The sequence below is a fragment of the Epinephelus fuscoguttatus genome, linkage group LG15 (genome assembly GCF_011397635.1).
Source record: "Epinephelus fuscoguttatus linkage group LG15, E.fuscoguttatus.final_Chr_v1".
NCBI lineage: Eukaryota > Metazoa > Chordata > Actinopteri > Perciformes > Serranidae > Epinephelus > Epinephelus fuscoguttatus.
Window position 1 is genome coordinate 42056824 of NC_064766.1, and position 27110 is coordinate 42083933.

The window sequence follows — 27110 nt, forward strand, 5'->3', positions numbered from 1 at the left end:
AAGTCCTCAGGTCAGAGACACAGGACACGTCTACCTGTCCTACAAGTCCTCAGGTCAGAGACACAGGACACGTCTACCTGTCCTACAAGTCCTCAGGTCAGAGACACAGGACACATTTACCTGTCCAACAAGTCCTCAGGTCAGAGACACAGGACATGTCTACCTGTCCTACAAGTCCTCAGGTCAGAGACACAGGACACGTCTACCTCTCCAACAAGTCCTCAGGTCAGAGACACAGGACACGTCTACCTGTCCAACAAGTCCTCAGGTCAGAGACACAGGACACGTCTACCTGTCCAACAAGTCCACCTGTCCAACAAGTCCTCAGGTCCAACAAGTCCACCTGTCCAACAAGTCCTCAGGTCAGAGACACAGGACACGTCTACCTGTCCAACAAGTCCTCAGGTCAGAGACACAGGACACGTCTACCTGTCCTACAAGTCCTCAGGTCAGAGACACAGGACATGCCTACCTGTCCAACAAGTCCTCAGGTCAGAGACACAGGACATGTTTACCTGTCCTACAAGTCCTCAGGTCAGAGACACAGGACATGCCTACCTGTCCAACAAGTCCTCAGGTCAGAGACACAGGACACGTCTACCTGTCCAACAAGTCCTCAGGTCAGAGACACAGGACATGTTTACCTGTCCTACAAGTCCTCAGGTCAGAGACACAGGACACATTTACCTGTCCAACAAGTCCTCAGGTCAGAGACACAGGACACGTCTACCTGTCCAACAAGTCCTCAGGTCAGAGACACAGGACACATTTACCTGTCTAACAAGTCCTCAGGTCAGAGACACAGGACACGTCTACCTGTCCAACAAGTCCTCAGGTCAGAGACACAGGACATGTTTACCTGTCCTACAAGTCCTCAGGTCAGAGACACAGGACATGCCTACCTGTCCAACAAGTCCTCAGGTCAGAGACACAGGACATGTTTACCTGTCCAACAAGTCCTCAGGTCAGAGACACAGGACACGTCTTATTATTATTAGGCTACAATAATAATAATAATTGTTGTTGTTGTTTCCAAAAAGACAGAACACAAATGATCAACAAAGAATTGAATTAAAAATAATAAAATTAAAATTAATCAAAACAAAAAATGAGGATCAATAAGGCCTGTAATGACGTCACGTTCATCATCAGCTCCATGTTTTGGGTCGGTGTCGGACGGGGACATCTCGAGTCTGCGCAGAGAGGAGGGTCTGCTGCCAGACTCACCCGGGGGGACCGGAAGTCAATGTGCGTGGCCTTCACAATAAAAGCTCACAAACAAAAGAAAATCAGAATAAAGTGTCTGAGAGGACAGACACACACAGAGGACACACACTGAGAGGACAGACACCCAGAGAGACAGACTGGACATCTTACAGACTGAATTCAGTTAAACTCAAACTAAAGTTTTTATGAACAGTTTGTTTGGAGTCTAGTTGATGAATAAATGAACTGTGTTAAAGATTTAATGTGAAGCAGCGCTGCTTCCGGTCAGAGCAGCCTCAACAGATGTTTCATCACTTCATCAGCAGCTCCTTCCTGTGACTGTGTCAGTCCTACTGCAGCAGCGCGGACTTTATTTTGAAGGTCACAGCCGGATGCAGTGTGTGTGTGTGTGTGTGGGTGTGGGTGTGTGTCCTGAGCGCCACAGTGAATGTTGAGCGTCGGTGAGTGTGAGCGGACACACACAGAGAGATGTCCCCGCTGCTGCTGCTCCTGCTCGGCCTGCTGGCCCTGATCCTCTGCGTCCTCCGCTCCAGGACCAGGTCAGTACTGTCTCCGTCTGTACCGCGGTACTCAAGTACTCGGATACTTAATCTGAGCACACTGCGGTCAAAACTTTACTCAAGTATAAATGTCTGAGGGTGACCAGAGGTGGAGGCTCAAATACCGCAGTGTGTGACACAGGTAGGCTCAGCGCAGGGGCGGTTCTAGGACCAGAGGTTTAGGGGTGCTGAGCACCCAGAGAGCTGCCCGGCCAGGCAAGATACATTTCACTGTTTTGTACATTTTGACTCAGTTTCATTCCCACATCTGTGAAAGAAAAACACTTTTTGGTAAAGTCTGTGACTAAACCATCAAATCTGATAAAGGTTATTTAAATGCTGAGCCACAGCAAAAGAGGAATGGAGTGGAATCATAAAGGAAACATATCGTAACCCTAATTTCTGGAGGAAGACAACTCATTTTGATACAGCAGCTCCTCAACATACACACAAACAGTATGTACTAGTGTTGTCATGATACCACAATCTTTGTTTCGGTACCAACACCGATATGAATTTCAATACTTTACGATACTCTTCGGTACTTTTCCTAAGGAGAAGTCCTTTTGGATACAAACCTTTAGAACAATAAATAGTAGGGGTGTAACGGTACCAAAAAATCATGGTTCGGTAAGTACCTCAGTACGGACGTCACGGTTTGGTAACTCAAATGTTCCACCAAGTTGTGTTGTCTCGTGTTGTCTCCCTTTGCGAGGCAGACTTTCTCTTGTCTTTTTTCACGTGCGCCAGCTGCGGATGTTGATACAGGTGTTGTCATACACACCACTTGTGCAATCTGTGCTCCAACAGGAACAAGGAAGGCGTTTGTGTGCATAAATGAGTAAAATAAATTAACTAAATTAATGAATTGAATCAGTATAAAAAGTACCGGTATTTTCCAAATGCAGTATAGTACCGTTTGGAATACTCTAGTACCACAGTACTATTTTAGTACCGGTATACCGCGCAACACTAGTATGTATGTTTCTGGAGTAAAGCAGCCCCCTATAGTGAGGACCAAAAATACCAAAAATTTTGGACTTTTATTTGAAATGCAATGCACAACATGTAACATTAACACATTAACAGTAATTGACTTTTTCAATGTTTGTCTCTGCCTTCTTCCTTCTTGTCTGTATTATATAATACAAATACATAAATAAAAACACACTTCGAAAAATAAAAGTGCTTGAAATCTACAAAATAATAACAATAAATACGCACAATAGGAGTTATAATGTTAATGGGCATCCAGTCAGTTAGCTAGTCAGTAGCACCTTGGCTTTAATATTAACACATGCACATGACACAACAGCTAGCTTCTCTCATTGCAATTCATTGCTGTAATTTTGTTGTTAAAATATTACGTTTCAACCAAGTACTGTATGGTTTTGATACTTTTCTATCTTGTTAAAAACGACATATAGGAAAAATAAATAAATAAATAAATAAAAATCTCTCAAATTTTAGGGGTGCTGGGATTCAATTTAGGGGTGCTTCAGCACCACCACAAATGGGCTATTTATTGTTATTATTTTGTTCATGTATCCCAGAGCTCACACACACAGTTATGACACAAAACGATAAAATGTTATAAATATAAATATAACCAGAACAGAACAAAAGTAAATATAAAATAGAATAAAAATGAACAGGAGAAATAAAAGAAGTTAAACTGCAGAGTGATGTCACTCCACATTAAAGCCAGTTTATACAGACAGGTCTTTAGTTTTCTTACATTACACTGGAAATACTGGGAGCATGTTAGCCGTGCTAATAACAACAGTTTAGGGGCAGCGCTCTCAGCAGGACTTTGATTGGACACATAGGAACATTTTAAAGGAGCTCAGTGTGATAACATGACCTCTGACCTATGGAGGGGTGGGGTCACTACGGCTTTATAAACAAGTCAGACAACTTTAAAATCAGTTCTAGAAGATACAGGCAAAGACGGTAGATAAACCAGGACGGTCCACTGCAAGTCAGTTTCCTGTATCAGTGTCACGTGGGGTTTGCGACCACCACGCCCCTTTAGGAGACGAACAGCAGGTCCTGAGTCCACTGACTTCAGTGGGAGAAATGAACGTGATTACAAATTATGGCCGATTCTTTCGCCCCATAGTCACGGAAGCAGATATTGGACACATTTATCACAAGCCACATATCTTCAGAACATCCCGACACCAAAATGGCAAATTTCACACGGACAAATCAGGAGAAAATTTACTTTGTTCAAGACCTGTCTCTGTCTCAACAACACACTCTCGCGAGATCTGGCAACAGATAGCTCCTCTCTGGTGCTGAAATCAGTGCAGTTTCACCAAAGATACTGGATTACTAAAAATTATCTTTTCCAGCGGATATCTTAGTTACAACATGATTGAGCTAGCAAAGCAGTTTTGTGTTGCTATGTGTGGTATTTATTCAGTTTTGGGAAATCACGATGTCTAGAAAGCATCAGTGGCTGCAGCTGACAGGGACAGCTAACAGCAGCAGCAAAGCTAACATCAGGACGTCATCTGTTAAAAGCCTCCCGTTGTCGGATACGACATGAAACTACTCCAGTTAGCTCAATCATGCTGTAACTAAGACATCCACTGGAGAAAATATTTTTTTCACGGACCGTTTATTTTTTTAGCTTACGGCCAGTAAGGGAACACACATGCTGACAGAAGCGAGGTTGGGGATACTCGTCTTTGATTGAGCTACGGGGGACAACGCCTACTTAGGAGACCGGAAATGTATACCATGTCATACAATGGGAGGATATTGTAGACGGGCCATCTTGAAGTAATCCAGTATCTTTGATACAGGGCGCTGGTGTAGTGATGTCACAGTGATGTCATGTGACCCATTGTCCTTGTTTTAGCTGACACTGATGTAGCGTCCTGGACTTACAGGAAGTTTATATTTCTGTGTTGAATTGATGCTGTCAGGCTGCACCGTAGGCTCTATACGTTGATGTAGAGCCTGCGCCGTACCCTGACGTGCACCTCCCCAGAAATGTAACTCCACAGTGTCACAGTGACGCAGACCTCCTGTCTGTCTCTGTGAGCTGAAACCATTTCCCTCAGTGGAAACAAAGCTTTGATTTACTTTAATTTCACAGATAAGAAACAATAAATTGTGAAGACAATAAAGCCTCCACACACTGTGTGTGATTTATCCTGGCTGAAATATGAGCAGAGCAAATCTCTGCTAGCTGCTAGGCTCATTTATACAATGTAAGATGCCATAGGCTTGTGCTAATAACGTTAGCATGTTGTATTTGTGGGGAAAATGTGTCCAGATAAAGACAAGTGTTTGTCTGTGAATGCTGCGAGTTATAGTGAAGCTGATTTGTGTTTGACACTGTCTCTATTAAGCCATGTTTACTGTGTGTTTAATGTGTGTTTACTGTGTGTTTAATGTGTGTTTTGAACCAACTAAACTTTACAGCCCTTCACAGAAACCTCTGCCACCACCTAGTGTTTTGGTGGTGTAACTGCAGAGTGACACAGACACACCACCACACGTGTAAATTCTCACAATGATGTAGATTATGGCGTAGGGCCTGCATACGTCAATAAATCCGGCTTCACTGTAGTTTTCTTATTGACATTTTGGGTTGTCTGGTAATAAAAGCATGAGTGAGTATTTCAGCATCTTTCTGGGTTTAAAAAGGTCGGACCTTAGCGATGTTCTGAAGATGATAAAGGGATGTTTTGATGAATCTGTTAAAATGAGAATTAAAATTTAAATCAGAGTCTGAAACCACTCCTGAGTTAATATCAGTTTGAATGTGCTCGCTGAGGTCACCAAACTCTGAGTGCAGGTTTTCTCTCGCTGCTGCTTTTTGGTCCAATTACAAGAATCTGATTTTTTCTTCGTTCAGCTTTAAAAAGTTTTGACCCATCCAAACATTAATGTCAGTGAGACAGGTGGTCAGAGCTCCCAGTGCATCAGGAGCATTCAGCATGGCAGACATGTATAACTGTGTGTCATCAGCATAAAAATGGTGATTAATGTGGTGATGGTTAAAGTGTGTCCAGGTGGAAGTTTATATAATGAAAACAAAATTGGTCCAAGAACTCTTCCTTGAGGAACACCATGTTTAATACCATGAGTCTGTGACACATGAGCACCAAGGCTGACACAAAACTGTCTGTCGGTTAAATACGACTTAAACAGGCTGAAACATTGTCAGAGAGACCGACTCATGTTTTAACTCTGTCTATTAAAACACTGCGGTCGACAGTATCTAACGCTGCACTGAAGTCTAACAGAAGAAGAACAGCCACATTGTTTTCATCCATAATAATTCAGAGATCATTTACAACCTTGAGTCGGGCCGCCTCTGTGCTGAGGTCCACTCCGTACCCAGACTGTGACCTTTCTGTTAGGGATGTGTGCGATTAGACGTCTAATCGATTAATCATCCGCCCCCTCGCTAGTCGGCACCAGAGATATCAGTCAGTTAAACCAATTAGTGTTTTATTCATGTACAAGGCTGCTTAACTGTCATTGCAGCCCCCCGCCACTAGTGGGTGCTACAGAGCCGTCAGACAGCAGTCCCCCTCCCTGCGGTAATGCTCCAGTAGACTGGAGTTTTAAACTGGAGAGACGTCCTGTCATAAACCAGCGCGGTTTGATCTAGAACATGAATTCAGCAGCAATGAATCTTTTTGAGACGTTATGTTATTTGTTTAAGAGTTGTTGTCAGATAATGTGCAGGTTCACATTCACACTGCACGCAGCAACAGGCCACATGTCAGCTGAAGTTTAATTATAATTTACTTGTTGTTTTATTAACTGTAAAGTGAAGTGCATCATTTCTGTCAGACAATCTGCAGGGTTCAATGTGCCCCACACTTCACAGGCACTTTATTTATTTCAGATGTTATTCATGTCTGTAATTGTTTCAGTCTGAGTGATCTAGGCTGGATTGTTTGAGATGAGGTTTCACCACCGAGGTCTGAACGCTGTGGGAAATGTGCCTGAACTGAGTGAGGAGTTTATTATACGTGTCTCTGTAAGCAAGATTTGAACAGCTTGGTTGGGGCGGGGTCTAGAGCACATGTAGTGGCCTTCAGTCTGTTAATCACCTGGCGCACCGTGTCTTCTGACATCATGTTAAAGGACGGCATTATAGACCAAGGCCCGGGGAGGTCCCAGGAAGTTTGACAGTCCACATGTCCAATCCTGGCTCTGATAACAACTATCTTCTCTTTAAAACATGAGGCGAATTTGTTGCATTTTAGAGGTGATGAAGAGTGATGAAGATGAAGAGCTGGTGATGGATTGAGACTGTCAGTTGTGGAAAAAAGCACCTTGGGATTATTTTGGTGACCTGATATAATCTTTGGGAAACAGACTCGTCTGTGTCTCCAGACTGAAGTGTTGTAAACTGGCACTCAGTGAACATGTAAAGTCAAAGTATCTGAGGATTATCAGCAGTAACAGGACTAATACCTGTTCAGACTCACCTGTGCAGTGATGACATCATCTGTGATCAGGATCAGGTCAGAGTCATGCTGCGTTCGTTTTGTACTCGGAGGTCGGAAGTCGGAATGACGTCACCTCCGCAACAGTTAGTAAAGGACGTGTTGAAAACTGCAACCGGAGGTGGTAGGGCGGGACTTCAGCGGGTGGCTCGTTCCGCCCAATGAGAGGCTGATCTCTGCAGCAAACTTCCGCCCACTCAGACTACTATATATATATGTGACCAGCAGCCATCTTGAATTCGTAAGTTGGGGTTGATGCGGTTGGAAATCTGATCTCAGGGTGCGTTCAAGTTTAAACTTCCGACTGGGAACTGGGAATTTCCGACTTCAGAGTACAAACGAACGCACCATCAGTCTCAGCTCTGATAATCATTTACAGACCAAAGCTCACAGAGCAGTGTGTGACACCAGGGGTCCTGAGCCATGTGTTGGGAACAGCCATGATAACCCTTAACAGTCCGTCTCCATGACAACGGTTGTGAATCATCAGTTTGGGGGATTTTTCCTGATTTCAGATCAGCTGAACTCAAGCGGGGGTTTTCCGCTCGTAATGTCTACCAGCTGTCGTCTTCTGTGGTTTCTGTTTTCATTCTCTCTGTCTTCCTCTTCTGCCCTCATGTGTTTGGTTTCATCACACTGAACAGACAGACAGACACACAGACAGATCATCTGTGATATAGACTCTTTGTCTTTGATCTGAACTGAACGATCAGTCGATCAGATTAATCAGCTGTTATTGTTTCAGTCTTTCTCTTCCAGTTTCAGGTTTGTTTATTTCACAGACTAATAAATAAAATCTGAAACACTGTTCTAATCACTGAGCTGCAGTTTCACTGATGATTAACTTTTGTTATCTTGTTTTGTGTGTTTCTGCTCAAAGTGACCACACCCAATGACAAGTCACTGTGTGTGTGTGTGTGTGTGTGTGTGTGTGTGTGTGTGTGTGTGTGTGTGTGTTGTTTCAGAAGTGGGTCAGCAGTAGCAGGACGTCCTCCCAGCAGGATACAAGTCTGATAATCACATTCCTTCACTATAATACACACAGACTGAAACAGGAGGATAGACTCAGGCTCTGTTTAGACGACAACAGTTTCTCTAAAAACGGAAAAGTCTGTCACTTCAAATCAACAGGGCGAGCAGCACAAACAGAGCTCGGCGTTGTTGTTGTGACGGTCGGCGTGCCTAGTGACTGGAACCGTAATGCACATGTGCGAATAGTCTCCGTTTTCAGAGGAACTGCATATTGCACGTTTACATGACAACGGAGACGCTGCCGTTTCCAAAAAGTTGCACTCTGGAACCTGTTTTCAAATCGTTGCGTTTTCAGGCACCCAAAACGCAACTAAAGTTTACTGTTTTCAGTTGAAATCATTGTCGTATAAACAGGACCTGTGTGTGTGTGTGTGTGTGTGTGTGTGTGTGTGTGTGTGTGCCTGCTACATAGTGAGGACCAAACCATTTAGCAACAGTGTGAGGACATTTTGGCCGGTCCTCCTTCTTCATCGGCCTGTTTGAGGGTTAAAGCCTGACTTTAGTGTTCAACTTACAGTTACATGTAGGTCACAGTGACCCTTCAGACATGGTACCTAGACCCTGGGTGTGTTCAGACAGTCCTCTTAAATGTGGGCGGGGTTGTTGTCACTCACTGCTCCGTCCAGCACTCGCTGTATTTCCTCATCAGCGGTGACACAGATGGAAGTCTGCACCTGGTTTATCGTCCACAGAACGAGGCTGCACGCCCACATTTTCACAACAAAATAGAACAGGCTGCAGTGAGAGTCTCTCTCCATGGGATATTTCAAAATAGCAGCTTTGTGCATTTAGTCCTTCTCAGGCAAGCTCAGGGGTTTAGTGTTGCTGTAGCCCACAGGAAGTGAGGATTAGAATATATGACCTTCACATAATCCGCTCCAAATGAATCTATATTTTTAAAGTCATTACTAAAAGTGTGTGTCATATAAAAACTAAAGTGATGGTCAAAGTTGTCACAGTGAAATTTAAGGTGTGCTGATGGATTCACGTCATCACCTCATGCATTGAGTAACATTACAAGTTAACGTTCCACCTTAAAAGTTGCCGGCAGTCGGCCCAGTGAATGAAGTGATTTTTTTCTCTTTCATTTTATAGTTGTAGTTTACTGATGTATGAACAGAGGTTACATAAAACCAGAGTGAGCGTCCTCTACTGACCAATCAGACTGCAGGGTTTCTAGCTCCACCTTTTAGTACCAGATCTGTGTGCTAGGTACCCCAACAGAGGGGGGACCAAACATGGGGACGCTAAGGAACGCTGCTGTTGGGACCATCCACAACTTTCACTGTGGTAACAGAAACTATGAACAGCTGGGAGGAGGCGGGGCTTCAGTCGTGATGGTTAAAGTTAGGGACTGTTATCAGAGGAGGGGGGTTGCTGTGGTGTGAAACTCCCTCCACCATAAATGAGTTGTTAGATTTTTAAAACTTTGATGTTTGCGGCCATGATTAGTGCCTCTGCGCTGTCTGTCAGTCCAGCATTCTCCAGCCACTGGTCGGTCTTCTTGATATCAGCCACTTCCTCTACCTGACGGTGGTATGCACCATGTAGGGACTTGTCCCTCCATGTTGTTTGCTGCTCCACCTCTTTGCCCTCATCAGGTTTCTGTCATCTGAAGCATTCACTTAGCAGCTCGTCCTCTGGGGCCGTCTTCCTGATGTATTCCTGGATTTTGGATGTTTGATCCTGGATAGTGGTTCTGATGCTCTCTAGTCCTCGGCCTCCCTGCACACATATGTATAATGGGAGCAGCTGTACTGTGAGAACATGGGGAACAAAGAAGTTGACCTCTGCCTGTGTTGAGACAGAAACGTGGGAGAGAGTTGAGGGTTCATTGATATGTGACACTGCAGAGAGGAGGGCTGGTGTTTGTTTCAGATCTCAGGTCAGTTAAAGACGAGGGCGTGTGTACAGTCTGAGGTTACTTCTTGTTCCAGCTCGTTTGGTTTCAATTCAATTATATTCATTGTAAATGAATACAATGCAATTCAATGCACAGAATAAAACAGAACTCATTGAACCACAGAACATGGAACATGGAGTCCATGGGCGGATTCACAGACGCTGCCGGACACAAACAGCACGTGGTTACAGTTCAGTAATTAAATCAAAAGTCCACACACACCCTGAGAAAAGTTCAGGTTCAGAAGGTTGAAGTCAAAGAGCTCATGAAGCAGGTTGTGAAACACATTTTGTCTCTGTGTGTTCTGCAGAAGAGACGGTGAACCTCCGCTCATTAAAGGCTGGATTCCTTTCATTGGGAAGGCTCTGGAGTTCGGACAAGATGCCTACACATTTCTGGAAGAACAGAAGAAGAAGTGCGGAGACATTTTCACAGTACAGATCGCAGGTTGGTATTAGGGATGGGCGATACCACTCTTTTCAGATTCGATACGATACTTTTTCTTTCAATTTCATCGACACCGATACTGATCATTTCTTATTGGTTATTTTTTCAAGTCAAAATGTAATTACACTTACAGGCAAATCACATGAAAAATGACATATATGACTGGCCTGTTAAACACATTTATTAAGAACAAAAGAGGGCGTCCTATACAGAGAGGCCTTAACATATAAGTTACTTCACTTTGATTATTAAAGCACCAAATTGGCCTTTTGACCACTGGCACAAATCCAAACACCAGGTCTGTAACAATTACTTATATGTAAGGTAGGTGAAAACTACCAACAAATTTATTACATCATAACAATGCTGTGTTGAAAACTTGTATGTTGAAGTAAACATGTCTGTAACACTGTGATCCATACCTTCTCACTGAAGTGGAGCAGAAACAAGAGACAGACTTAAAAAACATTTTGTTGTCTTAAGCTTACAGGAAAAAGCAAAGTATCATTTGAAATAACAACTTACACTTTGCAAAGCACGTTTAATAAGTAATGGCACAGTTAGCGGAAAAAATATACACTTTCCTATACTATCATGCCTCTCAGGAGGTATAGCTCTACATTTTACTCAAGTTTTAGGTTGGTGTTGAGGAACAGTAACATGTTAACATTTTCAGCTTTAAGCCGATTCGCTTCTGGCTAATTGTCTCTCCTGCCTTGGAAAACAGCCTCTCTGCTGGAACAGAGGTTGCAACAGTTCCAAGGTATCTTTTTGCTACTTTGCCCAGCAGTGGAAATGCATTCTCATTTTTCTTCCACCAAAGCAAAGGGTCCTTGCTCCTTTGTATCACTTTTTCTTCCATGTATCTCGCATTTCAGTGTATGCATCTGTGTTTGCTGTGCGACTGCTCTGAGAAGCCATAACACGAGTGTCAAACTCCTGCCATAATCCTCCCTTGGATGTTGAACACTTTGCATCACTACTTTCAGTGTTTGCAGCAGGTGACCCTTGTGTCAGTGACATGGTTGCTGTCATGGAGTTGGTTGATGCTGTAGCAGAGGCTTCACTGCTGGTTGCCTGACACTCACAGCTGCCCAGGGCGTGCATCTCACTGATTATCCTCGATTTGATCATTTCCACATTTCCAGTATCACAGAAGACAATGTTTTTGAATCGAATGTCCAAAAAAGTGCTGGCTGCAAGAGTGTGGTTGTGCTCAATGTTTTGAAAGCGCCGCCTGCATTGTGCTGAAAGCTGTGAAGCCAGAGAGTTACCCTCTGCCCAGCAGATGAGGTTGCTCGTTGGAGAAGAGAAACCAGAGGAATGACTTTGGAAATGGTTACGTAGTGCTCTGCTGAAACCTCCTTAGTGGCCTCTTCAAAAGGCCTAAGGGCTTCAATGGCTTGGCTAATGTGGGACCATTCTCCCTCATTCAGGCACAGGGTGGTTCTCCCAAGAAGACAAAGTGCTGTTGTGACAGCTTGTTGTTGTTCATGCAGTCGTTCTAGCATGTACAATACTGAATTCCATCGCGTATCCACTGCTTGGATTAGTCTGTGCTGTGGGAATCGCAACTGACTTTGTACTTCTTTTAGTTTGTCAGTTGCTTTGGTGCTGTGATGGAAGAACCGAACAATAGCACCACATTTCTCCAAGATGGACTCGAGACTTGTGTCAGCCTTAATAGAGTCCTTCACAATGAGGTTGAGTGTGTGTGAAAAGCACGGAATGTGTTTCCAGCAAGTTTTCCGCACAGCTGAAACCATATTTGCTCCATCGTCTGTAACGACAGCGTGGATCTTGCTGCTGATGCTCCACTCATCAGTTATTTTTGTGAGGAGTTCACAAATATTGTCTGCTGTATGCTGTACAGCTACATGGTATGTTGCAAGATTGCAGGACTGCATCTGCCAGTCCTTATCAATAAAGTGTCCTGTCACAGTCAAATAAGCTTCAGTGGTTCTTGCAGTCCACATATCACTTGTTAAAACCAGGCTGCCTGCTGATTGTATGGAGTCTTTCAATGTTTTTTTAACTTGTTCATATAGTTTGGGAATTTCACCTGTCATCAGGGATTTCCAACTTGGGATCTGGTAACGGGGATCCACTACTTTCATAAAATGACGGAAACCTTGATCCTCAACCACTGAAACTGGTTGCAAGTCTTTCACAATCATCTGGGAGAGGCTCTTTGTGATCTCTTGGGCTCTTTGGGACTCAGCTGAAAAAGATAATGTTTTCAAAAAACAAAAGGGAAGATGAATTGTTTTTGTTTTTTTCTTGTTTTAACAAACAAAATGTTTGTTAAGGATTTGATTAGATACAAGGCCTACATAATTAAATGTGAAATAATTGAAATCACAATATGGCCAAGTGCAATATCAAACCTGCAAGAAGCTGCAATTATTTGTAAGTATAACTTGTGAAAAACAGTTTTATCATGAAGTGATAAAATATGAATTATATTCTCCAGTGTTTTAATCATAATGATTTGAATGGGCTTTTTTCAGTGAAAAATAAAACTATGATGTAAAAATGACAATTCCCAATAATTATGAGTCATATTGCAATTGCAATATCTCTTTTTTAAGCTTCAAAATCAGTTTATGATCAGATCATGCAGCCCTATTAGATATTTTATAAAAAGCAAATTCCTGGACTAGTACTATACATATATATATATATATATATATATATATATATATTTATATTCCCCCTAATACTCTGGACCATAAATTTCAGAAGCACTTATTTTGTGGCATAAAAAAACAAAATTACCCACATCCTCCCTACAGAAACTTTGCCACTAATTTATCCTCATAGTAAATTCAACCTGGCTTAATCCATTGTTTGGACTCCTAAATGTATATTGTTGTAGAGAGAGCTTAACACGTCCAATTCTTGTATTACCTTTAAGACCGAATTATAAATTAACAAGCTTCTCTCTGCGTGTTCGTTTGATGAAGAATTACAGGAGAGTAGATGACTTCAACTTAACTCTTCTTTATTTCTCAGATCACGATGTACAGAGCTCTGGGTCTATTTCTTCTTGCCCTAACCAACAACATCAGCGAGTCAGGGCACGAAGTCTGACAACCTATCTCTCCCTGACCCAGTCTTTTTAAGCGTATACAGTTATTTGTGACGCAAGCATTGCCAGTGGCGTTGCTAGGGAGACCTCGTTCCTTTCTGCTGACTCCGTTCTTATCTGCTGCTCCAGCTCCTCTTCTCTCTGAAACACATATCAGAACAGGAAACACAGCTGCCCACAAGGCCGCTGTGAATGAGTCGCTTCTGCTACACACCTTTCACGAGACGCTCTTTGTTTCCTCTCACCTGCACATTGTCTAAAGGTCATGTCTAGTTCATCTGCTATCGAAAGGTCATCTCTGGTGCATCTACTGATATTTTCTACTCAAGCAGCCACGTTCCTCTGCACTTGTCTTCTTATTATGCAAACTAGTAATTTATGCAACTGTTAGTAGGAACGGGTGTGCATTCAATAAATGTACTATTTACATTTTCCTTCACCCTATCAAATATTCAATATCCAACAATATGCAAATTGTAGAGTTTTGCAAGATTATTACCAAAAACAGTGTTAAATAGAGGAGTGCCATGGCGATTTCTCCCAATTAAAATTACCCTCTTCACCTGCTAACATCATAAGATTATGGTCACGATGTTGAGGAATTCACCTGTACCTGGATGTACTTTTCCTTTCTGGAAACTCTCATGTAGGGTCTTTTGCCAGACAGTGGGTGGTGCAGCAGCAGCAGACCTGTCTTTCTCTGCCTCCTCTTGTCGTTTTTCAAGCTCATTGTGACTTTCAGGGTGTGTACTTTTTAAATGTTTAAATAGGTTGCTGGTGTTGCTGCTGTGTGCAACCTTCTTATCACATATTGTACATTTTGCCGTGACTTTATCGAGTGGTGAATAATAACACCACACCACGCTCCTTTTTCTGGCTGTCATTCCACTCTGCTGTGCTGGTCATCGCTTGTCCCGCTGTTCTGTTTTAAAACCTGCTAGCTCGGCTGTAACGTCTCAACTTCCCCATGTCACGTGACACGGACCAGTCCATTTTGCAGGTATAAAGGGGGGTGTCTCGGCACAAAACATTGGAGTAGGTTACAGAAAACAGGTGAAAGTGATGCATGCACTTTCGTATTTATTAATCAGTATCGATATATTTTCAAAGATATCAACATGAAATGAGTAGCGTGTGAGCATCGATGTATCGATCCCGCTGGATCGATACGCCCATCCCTAGTTGGTATTTAACCTCTGACTCGTACTGTCACAACAGGCTGCTTCACCGGAGGCCGACTGCCAGGTCAAAGCAGAGGTCAGATTGTTTTAGGGGCTGTACGAGGTGAGAATAAACACAGACGCTCAGCGACCTACTGCTGCGGCAACTAAACATATGTTAGCCACCTAAAAACAAAACTAGTTTAGGTACACGCTGTATTTAGAATATTTTCACTGCTTCACCTGAATCATGTCAGACTGACTTACAACAGGAAAATGAAACCATTACATGGCTCTGTCCTCACACTGCTGGTCTGCTGCTGCTTCCATCTGTTAGTGTGTGTCACTGTGTGACTTTGGTGTTTAAAGGGTTAATTCAGATTCACCAAAGTCACACAGTAACACACACTGACTAACAGCTAAAATTACTGTTTTTGTCAGTGGAGTCTGGCTGTGATGAGAGCGTAGACGGAGACAGAGGCCATAAACAGCTCCTCTGACAGAAAGATAAAGCAGCGAAAATACTCCAAAGACAGCGTACGCTTAAACTGGAACTGATTTAATTTTGGCGCTGCCCGTCCACATTACCAAGCTTCTGTGTTAGACTCCAGTCTGCTTCTCCAAACTGAGGGTGAGCCAACTGGTGTCTGCTGTTTGTAACACACTCACTATAAATAGGAACCTCACACAGCCCGACTTCAAAAACCCAAAGTGTCCCTTTAACTAGCCGGACGGTCCGCTCACTGACTGAAGTAACGTTCACACAGTGAAACATGTTTGTAGAGCAGAGTTACTACAACGTGACATCATCAAGGTCACCAGATCTGGGCTGTGAGAAACTCAAAGTTTAAAAACATGACGGTGACAGAGCTCCTGTCCTCAGCACAGCAGATAAATACCAAAATTAAACCGTTAATAAAAACATGATGAAGTTTTATTCCATAATTATAAATATAAACATGATGAAACAACATGAAGTCAGATCAGAGAGTCAGAGTCTCTCTGTGGGAGTGAAGAGAGTCCAGATTCATTCGTCTCACACACACACACACACACACACACACTTTTGTCATGAAGACATTTTGTCCGTCCTCACTCAGGTGTCGTCTCCCCTGCAGGTAAATACATGACCTTCATCATGGACCCTCTGCTGTATCCAAACATCATCAAACATGGCCGACAGCTGGACTTCCACGAGTTCTCCGGTAAGGTGGCGCCCGTCACCTTCGGCTACCCGCCCGTCATCAGCAGGAAGTACCCCGGCCTGCAGGAGCAGATCAGCCGCTCCTTCCAGCTCCTCCAGGGAGACAACCTGCCCGCCCTGACAGAGAGCATGATGGGTAACCTGATGCTGGTGCTGCGTCAGGACCACCTGAGCGAGCAGCCGCATGGCGAGGGCGGCTGGAGGAGCAGCAGCATGTACGAGTTCTGCAACTCCATCATGTTCGAGGCCACTTTCCTCACCATGTACGGCAGGCCGGCGTCCGCCAGCCGCCACAGCGGGATGGGCGTGCTGAGGGAGGACTTTGTCCGATTTGACAACATGTTCCCGCTGCTCATCGCTCAGATCCCCATCTGGCTGCTGGGACAGACCAAGGCCATCCGAGAGAAGCTCATCAACTACTTCCTGCCCCACAGGATGTCGTACTGGTCCGACATGTCGGAGTTCATCAGGACGCGGTCGGAGTTGTTTGAGCAGTACGACGCGCTGAGGGACGTCGATAAAGCAGGTGTGGTCATGTGACTCATTTCTACTGCAGATAGTTCACCCTCAGTGCAGGCAGGATTTTCAGCTGATCGCCATGGCAACGCCACGTGAAACAGCTGTGACGTCATGTTCAAGGAGATGCTCGATCCTTCCAATCAGCAACAGTGTCTTTGCCAACAGTGTGTGCACTTTGTCTGCCGCACGTTAAGGACGATGAATGAATGGATATTTGATACGATGCTCTGGTACAGCTGAAACATCAGTTCTGTTTGTGATGTCACCAACACGCCTTTGAGTTTTATTAACGCACACAAAAAGTACAAACATCCAGATTTCTTCAGTTTTCAGTCTCTGTCATGATGAAGTCAAAAAATATTCCCAGCATTCATGTTTGTGCACTTCTGGAGCGTTTGTTTTGTGTCTCCTCCGAGCTCTGACCGTCTCCTCTCCTCCTGACGTTCAGCTCATCACTTCGCCATCCTGTGGGCGTCTGTGGGGAACACCGTCCCCGCCACCTTCTGGTCCATGTACTACCTGGTGAGTCACCCCGAGGCTCTGCAGGTCATCCGCCAGGAGATCCACGACGTCCTGAAGCTCAGCGGAGTCGAGTTCAGCAGCGATAGAGACGTGACGTTTGGCAGAGAGCAGCTGGAGCAGCTGGTTTATCTCGGTACGTCAGTTTCCTCCGAAGCTTCTGCTCAGTCTCACCTGTGTTCGATCGTACAGGTGAAGCATGAGGAACATGTCTGATTTCCTGTTCTGAGAAACATGACCTTCTTTCACAGAGAGCGCCATCAACGAGAGCCTCCGCCTGTCCTCGGCCTCCATGAACATCCGCGTTGCTCAGGAGGACTTCAGCCTGAAGCTGGACGGCGAGCGCTCGGTGGCGGTCAGGAAAGGAGACTTCATCGCCCTCTACCCTCAGAGTATGCACATGGACCCCGAGATCTACGAGGAGCCGCAGGTACGACTGATCGATCGTTAATCAATGATGAACTTTGATACACTGTCAGACCGCAACTCTCCCTTTACTCATCAAACATGATGAAGGTCGGCTGCTTTAAGGGGAATTTACAGGGAGTGGTGTGTGTGTGTGTGTGTGTGTGTGTGTGTGTGTGTGTGTGTGTGTGAGGTAACTGAACAGTTAATGGACTTTTTGAGGGTTTAAATTGGAGAAAACAAATGAAACCTGTCCTTTAATTAAAAAAAGGGATACATTTTTGTTTAAGATGATAAGGTAAGATATTTTTCATTTATTTGGTCGATTTTAAGACGTTCTCACTCCTTAAAAAAACATTAACCTGTGCAGGTATTAGGTATGATAATAATATAATAAGGTATATTATTATCCGTCAGTTTTTCCAGGAATTAACTTCATATTTTCACCCTGAACTTAAAGAGATAGTGCACGCAAAACTGAAAATTCAGCCATTATCTACTCACCCATATGCCGAGGGAGGCTCAGGTGAAGTTTTAGAGTCCTCGCATCACTTGCAGAGATCCAAGGGGAGAGGAGGTAGCAACACAACTCCACCTAATGGAGGCTGACGGCGCCCCAGATTCAAACGTCCAAAAACACATCATTGAAACCACAAAATATCTCCATACTGCTCGTCCGTAGTGATCCAAGTGTCCTGAAGCCCCGACATAAAAAGTTGTTTGGAAAAACCTCATTTGAACTCTGTTTTTAGCCTCATTGTAGCCTGTAGCTCTGACTGCCTCTCTGGGCACCGCGCTCACGTGTGTGCGCTCAGGGTGATCGGTGATGCACGGTCTCTGAAGAGCAGCAGTCTCGTCAGTACTGATGTCCAGGTTCTCAAGTGCAGGCATCGCCAATTCCCAGTGTGAGCAGCAAAGACTTTCCTCATCCGTTGGCATTGCTTTGCATTTGAAACAACTACACCACCAGGTTTCCAGTGCTCCACTCCGGTATTCTGCGGCTGGCTGAGGGTTAGGCTCATGAGCTGCGGCGGCTGCTTCGTCCAGTAGCCTGAGTTCCGTCCGTATACTCGGGCTCAAACAAATACGGCTCAACAAAGAAATGCTGTTCCTCCTCAGTTTCAAAGTCTTCAGACATGTTGGGCTGTCCTTTGCTAAAAGACCGTAGTGCAAATTATCTTTTAGCTACTGTGGTTACTGTTGTCTCCCCCTGCGGTGCACGTGTCACGTGATGTAAACATGGGTGAGCAAAGCTCATGCTTTCGCTGGTGTCGCGCAGGCGCGCACACGTGAGCGCGGTGCCCAGAGAGGCAGTCAGAGCTACAGGCTACAGTGAGGCTAAAAACAGAGTTCAAATGACGTTTTTCCAAACAACTTTTTATGTCGGGGCTTCAGGACACTTGGATCACTACGGACGAGCAGTATGGAGATATTTTGTGGATTCAATTTTGTGTTCTGGGACGTTAGTCTGGGGCGCCATCAGCCATTAGGTGTGCTAGCCGCTCCCCCCGCTGATCTCTGCAAGTGATGTGAGGACTCTAAAACTTCACCTGAGCCTCCCTCGGCATATGGGTGAGTAGATAATGGCTGCATTTTCATTTTTGGGTGCACTATCCCTTTAAACCTTAAATTTAAGGTGCAAATCACGGTAACTGAAGTATTATTTTGCACCACTTTAAGGGGTTCTCACCCCTTAAAAACTCCTTAATATATAAATTATATAATGAACGTTTCTAATAATTTGTCCATTAATTACCTCATAGTTACACCCCCAATCTGAAACCTTAATGGGAAAACTTAAGGTGCAAATAAGGGGACCTGAAATATTATTTTGTACAGTTTTAAGGGGTTTTCTCTTCTTATAAAAACTCCTTAATGTAGAAATTAAATCATGATTGTTTCCATTAATTTGGACTGAACCTGTTAAATATCTGAACACTGAACAAAATTTGATTCAAAATCTGATTAATAAGCAGCTAAAAAATATTTAAACTAAAATCCACGCACCTTAAAAACACCTTAAACTCATCATTCATCCTTTCAGTCGTGTGACATCATTCTGTCCTCTGTCCTCTGAGACGGGGCTCTGTCTGTCCTCTGTCCTCACAGCTTGTCTTCACTGCCACAGTTTAACGAACTGTCTGTCCCCCTTTTGTCTCTGTCAGTCGTTCCGGTTCGACCGCTACATGCAGGACGGCCAGCTGAAGACAGACTTCTACAAAGACGGTCAGAGGCTGAAGTATTACCTCATGCCGTTTGGCTCCGGCTCGTCCTTGTGTCCCGGACGATACTTCGCCATCAACGAGATCAAACAGTTCCTGTGTCTCCTGCTGCTCTACTTCGACCTGCAGCTGGAGGCGGGGCAGGACAGAGTCACTCTGGACGCCAGCAGAGCCGGACTGGGCGTCCTGCTGCCCTCCAAGGACGTCCTCTTCCGCTACAGACTGCAGAGCGTCTGACCTGGTGTGTGTGTGTGTGTGTGTGTGTGTGTGTGTGTGTGTGTGTGTGTGCGTGCGTGTGTGCGTGTGCGCGTGCGTGCGTGTGTGTGTGTGTGTGTGTGTGTGTGTGTGTGTGTGTGTGTGTGTGTGTGTGTGTGTGTGTGTGTGTGTGTGTGTGTGTGTGTGTGTGTGTGTGTGTGTGTGTGTGTGTGCGTGTGTGTGTGTGTGTGTGTGTTCACTGCGGCGAGCTTCAGATTCTATTTTTATAACCCTGACACAGATTATAAGTGTGTAGTTATAGAGTGGAAACACTGTGACAACATGAGGGAGTCTCTCATGTCGACCTGATCGGACTCGACCTGACTTGAATTGACAGGACTCAGCGTGACCAGAAGGGACTTGATCTGATGCAACGCGACTCAACCATATTCAACTTAATTCAACCTGAAAGGATTCGGAAAGATTTGAAGAGACATGTCACAACTCAGCCTGACATGATGCAAGTTGACTTGAAGAGACTCGATCTGATTCAAATTGACATGACTTTACTCAACCAAACTTGACACAACTTGACCTGAAGGGACTTGACCTGACACAGACTGACATGACTTGACTCAACCTGGCATGTCTCAGTGTGACACGACAAGAACCAACCACTCTCGACGCAACTTGAACTGAAAGGACTTATTCTGACTCTGATAGACATGAAATGACTCGACCTGATGTAACTCGTCCTGATGTGACTCGACTGGACTTTAGGATCACAGTGTGTAAATGAAAACACTTGGTGAAGCCCACAGGTCAGTGTTTCGATAATAACATGAACGTGTCCCATGTCAGCAGTCACTTCCTGTTTGTCCTCACAAACTCAAACTTGAGACAGACTAAATCATGTGGACGTATGGACCAGAGACTCGAGACACTGAGGACATGAGGACCTGAGGACATGAGGACCGACTGTCTTTAACGGTCTTCATCAATGTACCTTGTTTCGTTAATCAGTGTCCTAACCGTGAGTCGTCCCTCTGGGGACAGACGATTGTCCTGAACACTGATCTCAGCTGATAGAGACACTAAACTGCAGTAACCTTAAAGGAACATTACAAAGTTTTATCTTCATGTTTTTAATCATGTCTTTAGTTTTTACAGATAGGAGCAGTCCAAGATTTCACTGAGACACGTCTCAGTCACGTTTCATCTGTCCCCGAATTTAGCTTAGCTTAGCACAGAGACTGAAAGCAGGGGGAAACTGTTAGCCTAGCTTAGCACAGAGACTGAAAGCAGGGGGAAACTGTTAGCCTAGCTTAGCACAGAGACTGAAAGCAAGAGAAAACTGTTAGCCTAGCTTAGCACAGAGATTGAAAGCAAGAGAAAACTGTTAGCCTAGCTTAGCACAGAGACTGAAAGCAGGGGGAAACTGTTAGCCTAGCTTAGCACAGAGACTGAAAGTAAGAGAAAACTGTTAGCCTAGCTTAGCACAGAGATTGAAAGCAAGAGAAACTGTTAGCCTAGCTTAGCACAGAGATTGAATGCAAGAGGAAACTGTTAGCCTAGCTTAGCACAGAGACTGAAAGCAAGAGGAAACTGTTAGCCTAGCTTATCACAAGACTGAAAGCAGGGGGAAACTGTTAGCCTAGCTTAGCACAGAGACTGAATGCAAGAGGAAACTGTTAGCCTAGCTTAGCACAGAGACTGAAAGCAAGAGGAAACTGTTAGCCTAGCTTAGCACAGAGACTGAATGCAAGAGGAAACTGTTAGCCTAGCTTAACACAAGACTGAAAGCAGGGGGAAACTGTTAGCCTAGCTTAGCACAGAGACTGAAAGCGGGGTCAGCCCTATGTTTCCAATAGGCATCCTCCTTCCTTAACGTTTCCTCCATGAGCCTCTGACGCCTCCAGAGGGCTGGAAAGTGACTCCAAGCATCCCAGGAGCCCCCCTCTCTATGCCAACCCGGCTTCCCAGAGGTATTGATGCGCTGCAAACTATGGTTTGCGTCCAGCTGATCTGACCGGAAGCTAGTCAATGCGAGGCCTCTGTGCTACTTAGTTTAGTTTGTTTATTTAAAAGGACAGTGTGCACTTACATTAAATGTTTGCAATAAAGAAAGAGAGGGTCGCACCAGATTTAGCTAAAAGCTACATTCCATCTGTAGTCCATTGCTACTGGATAATAGGCTGGGTGTAACTGGCTACCAAAGTGGGAGAAAGGGGATAAAATCTGCTACAAATTTATGAAAAAGGAAATGTGGGAACACAGGGCTGTGGGAACATAGAGCTGTGGGAACACAGAGCTGTGGGAACATAGAGCTGTGGGAACACAGAGCTGTGGGAACATAGGCACACTCCCCTGAAAACGGGGAAACTGTTAGCTTAGCACAAAGACTGAATTTCAGAGGAAACTGTTAGCCTAGGTTAGCACAGAGACTGAAAGCGGGGGAAACGGTTAGCCTAGCTTAGCACAGAGACTGAAAGCGGGGGAAACAGTTAGCCTAGCTTAGCACAGAGACTGAAAGCGGGGGAAACGGTTAGCCTAGCTTAGCACAGAGACTGAAAGCAGGGGGAAACGGTTAGCCTGGCTCCCTCCAAACATTTCAGGTCTCCATGAGCAGCGTGACTGAAAAACTCCAGGAGTCGTATTCACAAAGCTTCCTCGTGCTAAGAGTCGCTCCTAGTGACGAAATTCTAAGAAAATTCTTAGAATTGTGACGTTTTCTTAGAAATTCCACTTAAAGTTAAGACGAGGTCCTTGTAAAGATGAAAGTTTTTCACAGAGCATCTCAGACCTTAAGAGAGCTCCTAAGGTGAGAAACTGTTGGAGCAGGAGGAGGAGTTTAAGGGTTTCTGAATCAGAGGAGAAAATGGTGGAAACAGAGAGGTCAGAGAAACGGTCTCTAAACACAAAATGACAGTGAGTCAGTGAAACACTACAGATGAGATCGTGCAGGGAGAATGTTTGTGGTCCATCTCATTTGGGATACGCACACATTTCACACCTGACAAAATAACACTATAACACCAGAAATAAAATGATCACAATATTAAGATATTTGAAAAACCCGTCAGAGCAGCAGTGATGACTTTTGTCTCCTCAGTGAGGTCACAGTTTCTGTCCCTTCCTCGCTCAGAGTCGCTCTGAGAACTTTCCTAAATCCCTCCTGAGCTCAGACTCCTTACTGACAGTCAGGAGCTCTGTGAGAGAGTTCTCAGGACGTTTGTGAGTACGACCCCAGGAGATTAATTTTTAGCCAATCAGATGGCAGCTGTAAAACATAATATCCACATAATGAAAATGTTTTTTGAGTCATTTATTTTTTTAAGATTTTTATTTTAGAAAATTGTATAATGTGAATTATAAACACTGAATCATTCCATGTCAGCATCGTTAATAATAAACACTTTTTTACTCTGAACTGAACTCGTCCACTTTTGAAACTCAAATGTTTGTCATCAGAGACGTCCATCAGTCTGAGTTTCTCTCTTCATCACGTCATGTTGCAGCTGCTAAAGTTTAAATGTGATGATTTAATATATTGATGAGTTTATTTTCTTACGATACATCATAATTTGTTCGTTGATTATATTTTGTTTTACTGATGTGAATCTGCACAGTAAGTATCAGACAAATGAGCGCTGTAAAAACGACCATAGTCTCCTCTAACATGTGGAGTTCAGGTCCCACCGCGCACAGCTGAGTCTACGGGTCCTCAGAGGGACATTTGGATCCAGTCAATTGTTGCAGTGTGATTTCCCGCCGCTAGAGGCAGCAGTGACGCAGCAGCTGCTCCGGTCAGTGAAAGAAGAAGAAACTACGCGCCATCTTGGATTTACCGGCGTTGTGTATGAACACCTGTAGGCCCACCTGTCCAGGTGAAGAGGCCGTGTTTTCGTCACTGTAAAGCCGCCTGATGTTGGTGTGTGTCTCCGGAAGAGACGCCGGAAGTTCCTCCGTCATGAGGTGAGTTCATTTCTCTGTGGACAGTTTTCATAAACTCTGAGGCGACATGTTTCCACAGTGACGTGACGACCTGCAGGTCCCGGATCAGGTGGGACAGGTTTTAAATGTGTCGACAGACTGTGTGAGCTCTGTTAGTGGAGTGTTTTATTTTAATTTTCACCCGCCGTCAACCGCCGCCATCTTGAATGACAGTCAGTCTGTGTTACATTCAAGGGGTCTCTGCAGAATGGGAACAAAAACCAGACCAGGGAACAAGTTACCTAAATGAAGTAACTCAGTTTACAGGATGTGACTCCTGCCGTCATCATCATCATCATCATCATCATCATCAGTATTTTGAAGCTGGATTTCATTTGCTGTGTGCACAACACGACCTGAACGCAACATAAGCAGCAACTAAAAGATAAATGTTTTTATTTATTTATTTATTTATTTATTTATTAAAAAGCTTTATTTCCAGTCAAAAAGGCGTCATGTGACACTTGAATACAGGTTACAGTGTTACTATAACTGAGCTAACTGTACAGTGAGATAAATGATAAAGATAAAAACAGTGGTCCTTCAGCAGTGAAGGTACACACACAGTGTGCAGACACAGGGCCTCTGTAGTTACACTATCTCACACGTGTTTCATGATTTAATTTAGAAATGAAGGTAAAATGGGGCCAGTTTTTGTTTAAAGAGGCAACAGATAGGATTCATTTGTTTTTAGCTTGGCGCCACCTAGTGTCAGTGGTGTTGCGTCGCACTGTGGCAACAACCAAACTGAGCGTGAGGATCAGAGATAAGGAATAAAATGTAGGCTGTAAAGCCACCAGTATACCTCTATGTATATGTAGAATGAGAAGCTGTGTGGACACTCTACTAAATAAATGAGTAAAGAGACCGAGCAACAATTATCAGATTTATCTGAAGAAAAAACAAATAGTAATGCAAATAATTATAGCAGAATGCACAGTACCAGTACAAACAACTCACAGTAAGTTATACCAATATGTACAGTACCAGTACAAACAGCTCACAGTGAATGACACCAATATGTACAGTACCAGTACAAACAGCTCACAGTAAATGACACCAATATGTACAGTACCAGTACAAACAGCTCACAGTAAATGATACCAATATGTACAGTACCAGTACAAACAGCTCACAGTAAATGACACCAATATGTACAGTACCAGTACAAACAGCTCACAGTGAATGATACCAATATGTACAGTACCAGTACAAACAGCTCACAGTAAATGATACCAATATGTACAGTACCAGTACAAACAGCTCACAGTAAATGACACCAATATGTACAGTACCAGTACAAACAGCTCACAGTGAATGACACCAATATGTACAGTACCAGTACAAACAGCTCACAGTAAATGATACCAATATGTACAGTACCAGTACAAACAGCTCACAGTGAATGACACCAATATGTACAGTACCAGTACAAACAGCTCACAGTGAATGATACCAATATGTACAGTACCAGTACAAACAGCTCACAGTGAATGATACCAATATGTACAGTACCAGTACAAACAGCTCACAGTGAATGATACCAATATGTACAGTACCAGTACAAACAGCTCACAGTGAATGATACCAATATGTACAGTACCAGTACAAACAGCTCACAGTGAATGACACCAATATGTACAGTACCAGTACAAACAGCTCACAGTGAATGATACCAATATGTACAGTACCAGTACAGACAGCTCACAGTGAATGACACCAATATGTACAGTACCAGTACAAACAGCTCACAGTGAATGATACCAATATGTACAGTACCAGTACAGACAGCTCACAGTGAATGATACCAATATGTACAGTACCAGTACAAACAGCTCACAGTGAATGATACCAATATGTACAGTACCAGTACAAACAGCTCACAGTAAATGATACCAATATGTACAGTATCAGTACAAACAGCTCACAGTGAATGATACCAATATGTACAGTACCAGTACAGACAGCTCACAGTAAATGATACCAATATGTACAGTACCAGTACAAACAGCTCACAGTAAATGATACCAATATGTACAGTATCAGTACAAACAGCTCACAGTGAATGATACCAATATGTACAGTACCAGTACAGACAGCTCACAGTAAATGATACCAATATGTACAGTACCAGTACAAACAGCTCACAGTGAATGACACCAATATGTACAGTACCAGTACAGACAGCTCACAGTGAATGATACCAATATGTACAGTACCAGTACAAACAGCTCACAGTAAATGATACCAATATGTACAGTACCAGTACAGACAGCTCACAGTAAATGATACCAATATGTACAGTACCAGTACAAACAGCTCACAGTGAATGACACCAATATGTACAGTACCAGTACAAACAGCTCACAGTAAATGATACCAATATGTACAGTACCAGTACAAACAGCTCACAGTGAATGATACCAATATGTACAGTACCAGTACAAACAGCTCACAGTGAATGATACCAATATGTACAGTACCAGTACAAACAGCTCACAGTGAATGATACCAATATGTACAGTACCAGTACAAACAGCTCACAGTAAATGATACCAATATGTACAGTACCAGTACAAACAGCTCACAGTGAATGACACCAATATGTACAGTACCAGTACAAACAGCTCACAGTAAATGACACCAATATGTACAGTACCAGTACAAACAGCTCACAGTGAATGATACCAATATGTACAGTACCAGTACAAACAGCTCACAGTGAATGACACCAATATGTACAGTACCAGTACAAACAGCTCACAGTAAATGACACCAATATGTACAGTACCAGTACAAACAGCTCACAGTCAATGATACCAATATGTACAGTACCAGTACAAACAGCTCACAGTAAATGACACCAATATGTACAGTACCAGTACAAACAGCTCACAGTAATGACACCAATATGTACAGTACCAGTACAAACAGCTCACAGTGAATGATACCAATATGTACAGTATCAGTACAAACAGCTCACAGTGAATGACACCAATATGTACAGTACCAGTACAAACAGCTCACAGTAATGACACCAATATGTACAGTACCAGTACAAACAGCTCACAGTGAATGACACCAATATGTACAGTACCAGTACAAACAGCTCACAGTAAATGATACCAATATGTACAGTACCAGTACAAACAGCTCACAGTGAATGACACC

The 27110-nt window shown here is 43.7% G+C and overlaps 1 protein-coding gene across 2 annotated transcripts; it reads left to right on the forward strand.

The window, feature by feature from the left end:
- Positions 1 to 1573: 1573 nt before the first annotated feature.
- LOC125902090 (cytochrome P450 7B1) lies at positions 1574 to 23376 on the forward strand. 2 transcript variants are annotated; one of them, XR_007451057.1, is made up of 7 exons: positions 1574 to 1766; positions 10495 to 10631; positions 16001 to 16612; positions 17054 to 17260; positions 17376 to 17554; positions 19695 to 22377; positions 22460 to 23376. XR_007451057.1 is itself a non-coding variant. In XM_049598210.1 (6 exons), the coding sequence occupies exons 1-6, from the start codon at positions 1696 to 1698 to the stop codon at positions 19986 to 19988; spliced, it is 1500 nt and encodes a 499-aa protein (XP_049454167.1). In that variant the 5' UTR covers positions 1574 to 1695; the 3' UTR covers positions 19989 to 23376. The 2 variants fall into 2 exon arrangements, 1 of the variants encoding a protein (XP_049454167.1); XM_049598210.1 differs by having other exon boundaries at positions 19695 to 23376.
- The last annotated feature ends 3734 nt before the right edge of the window (positions 23377 to 27110 follow it).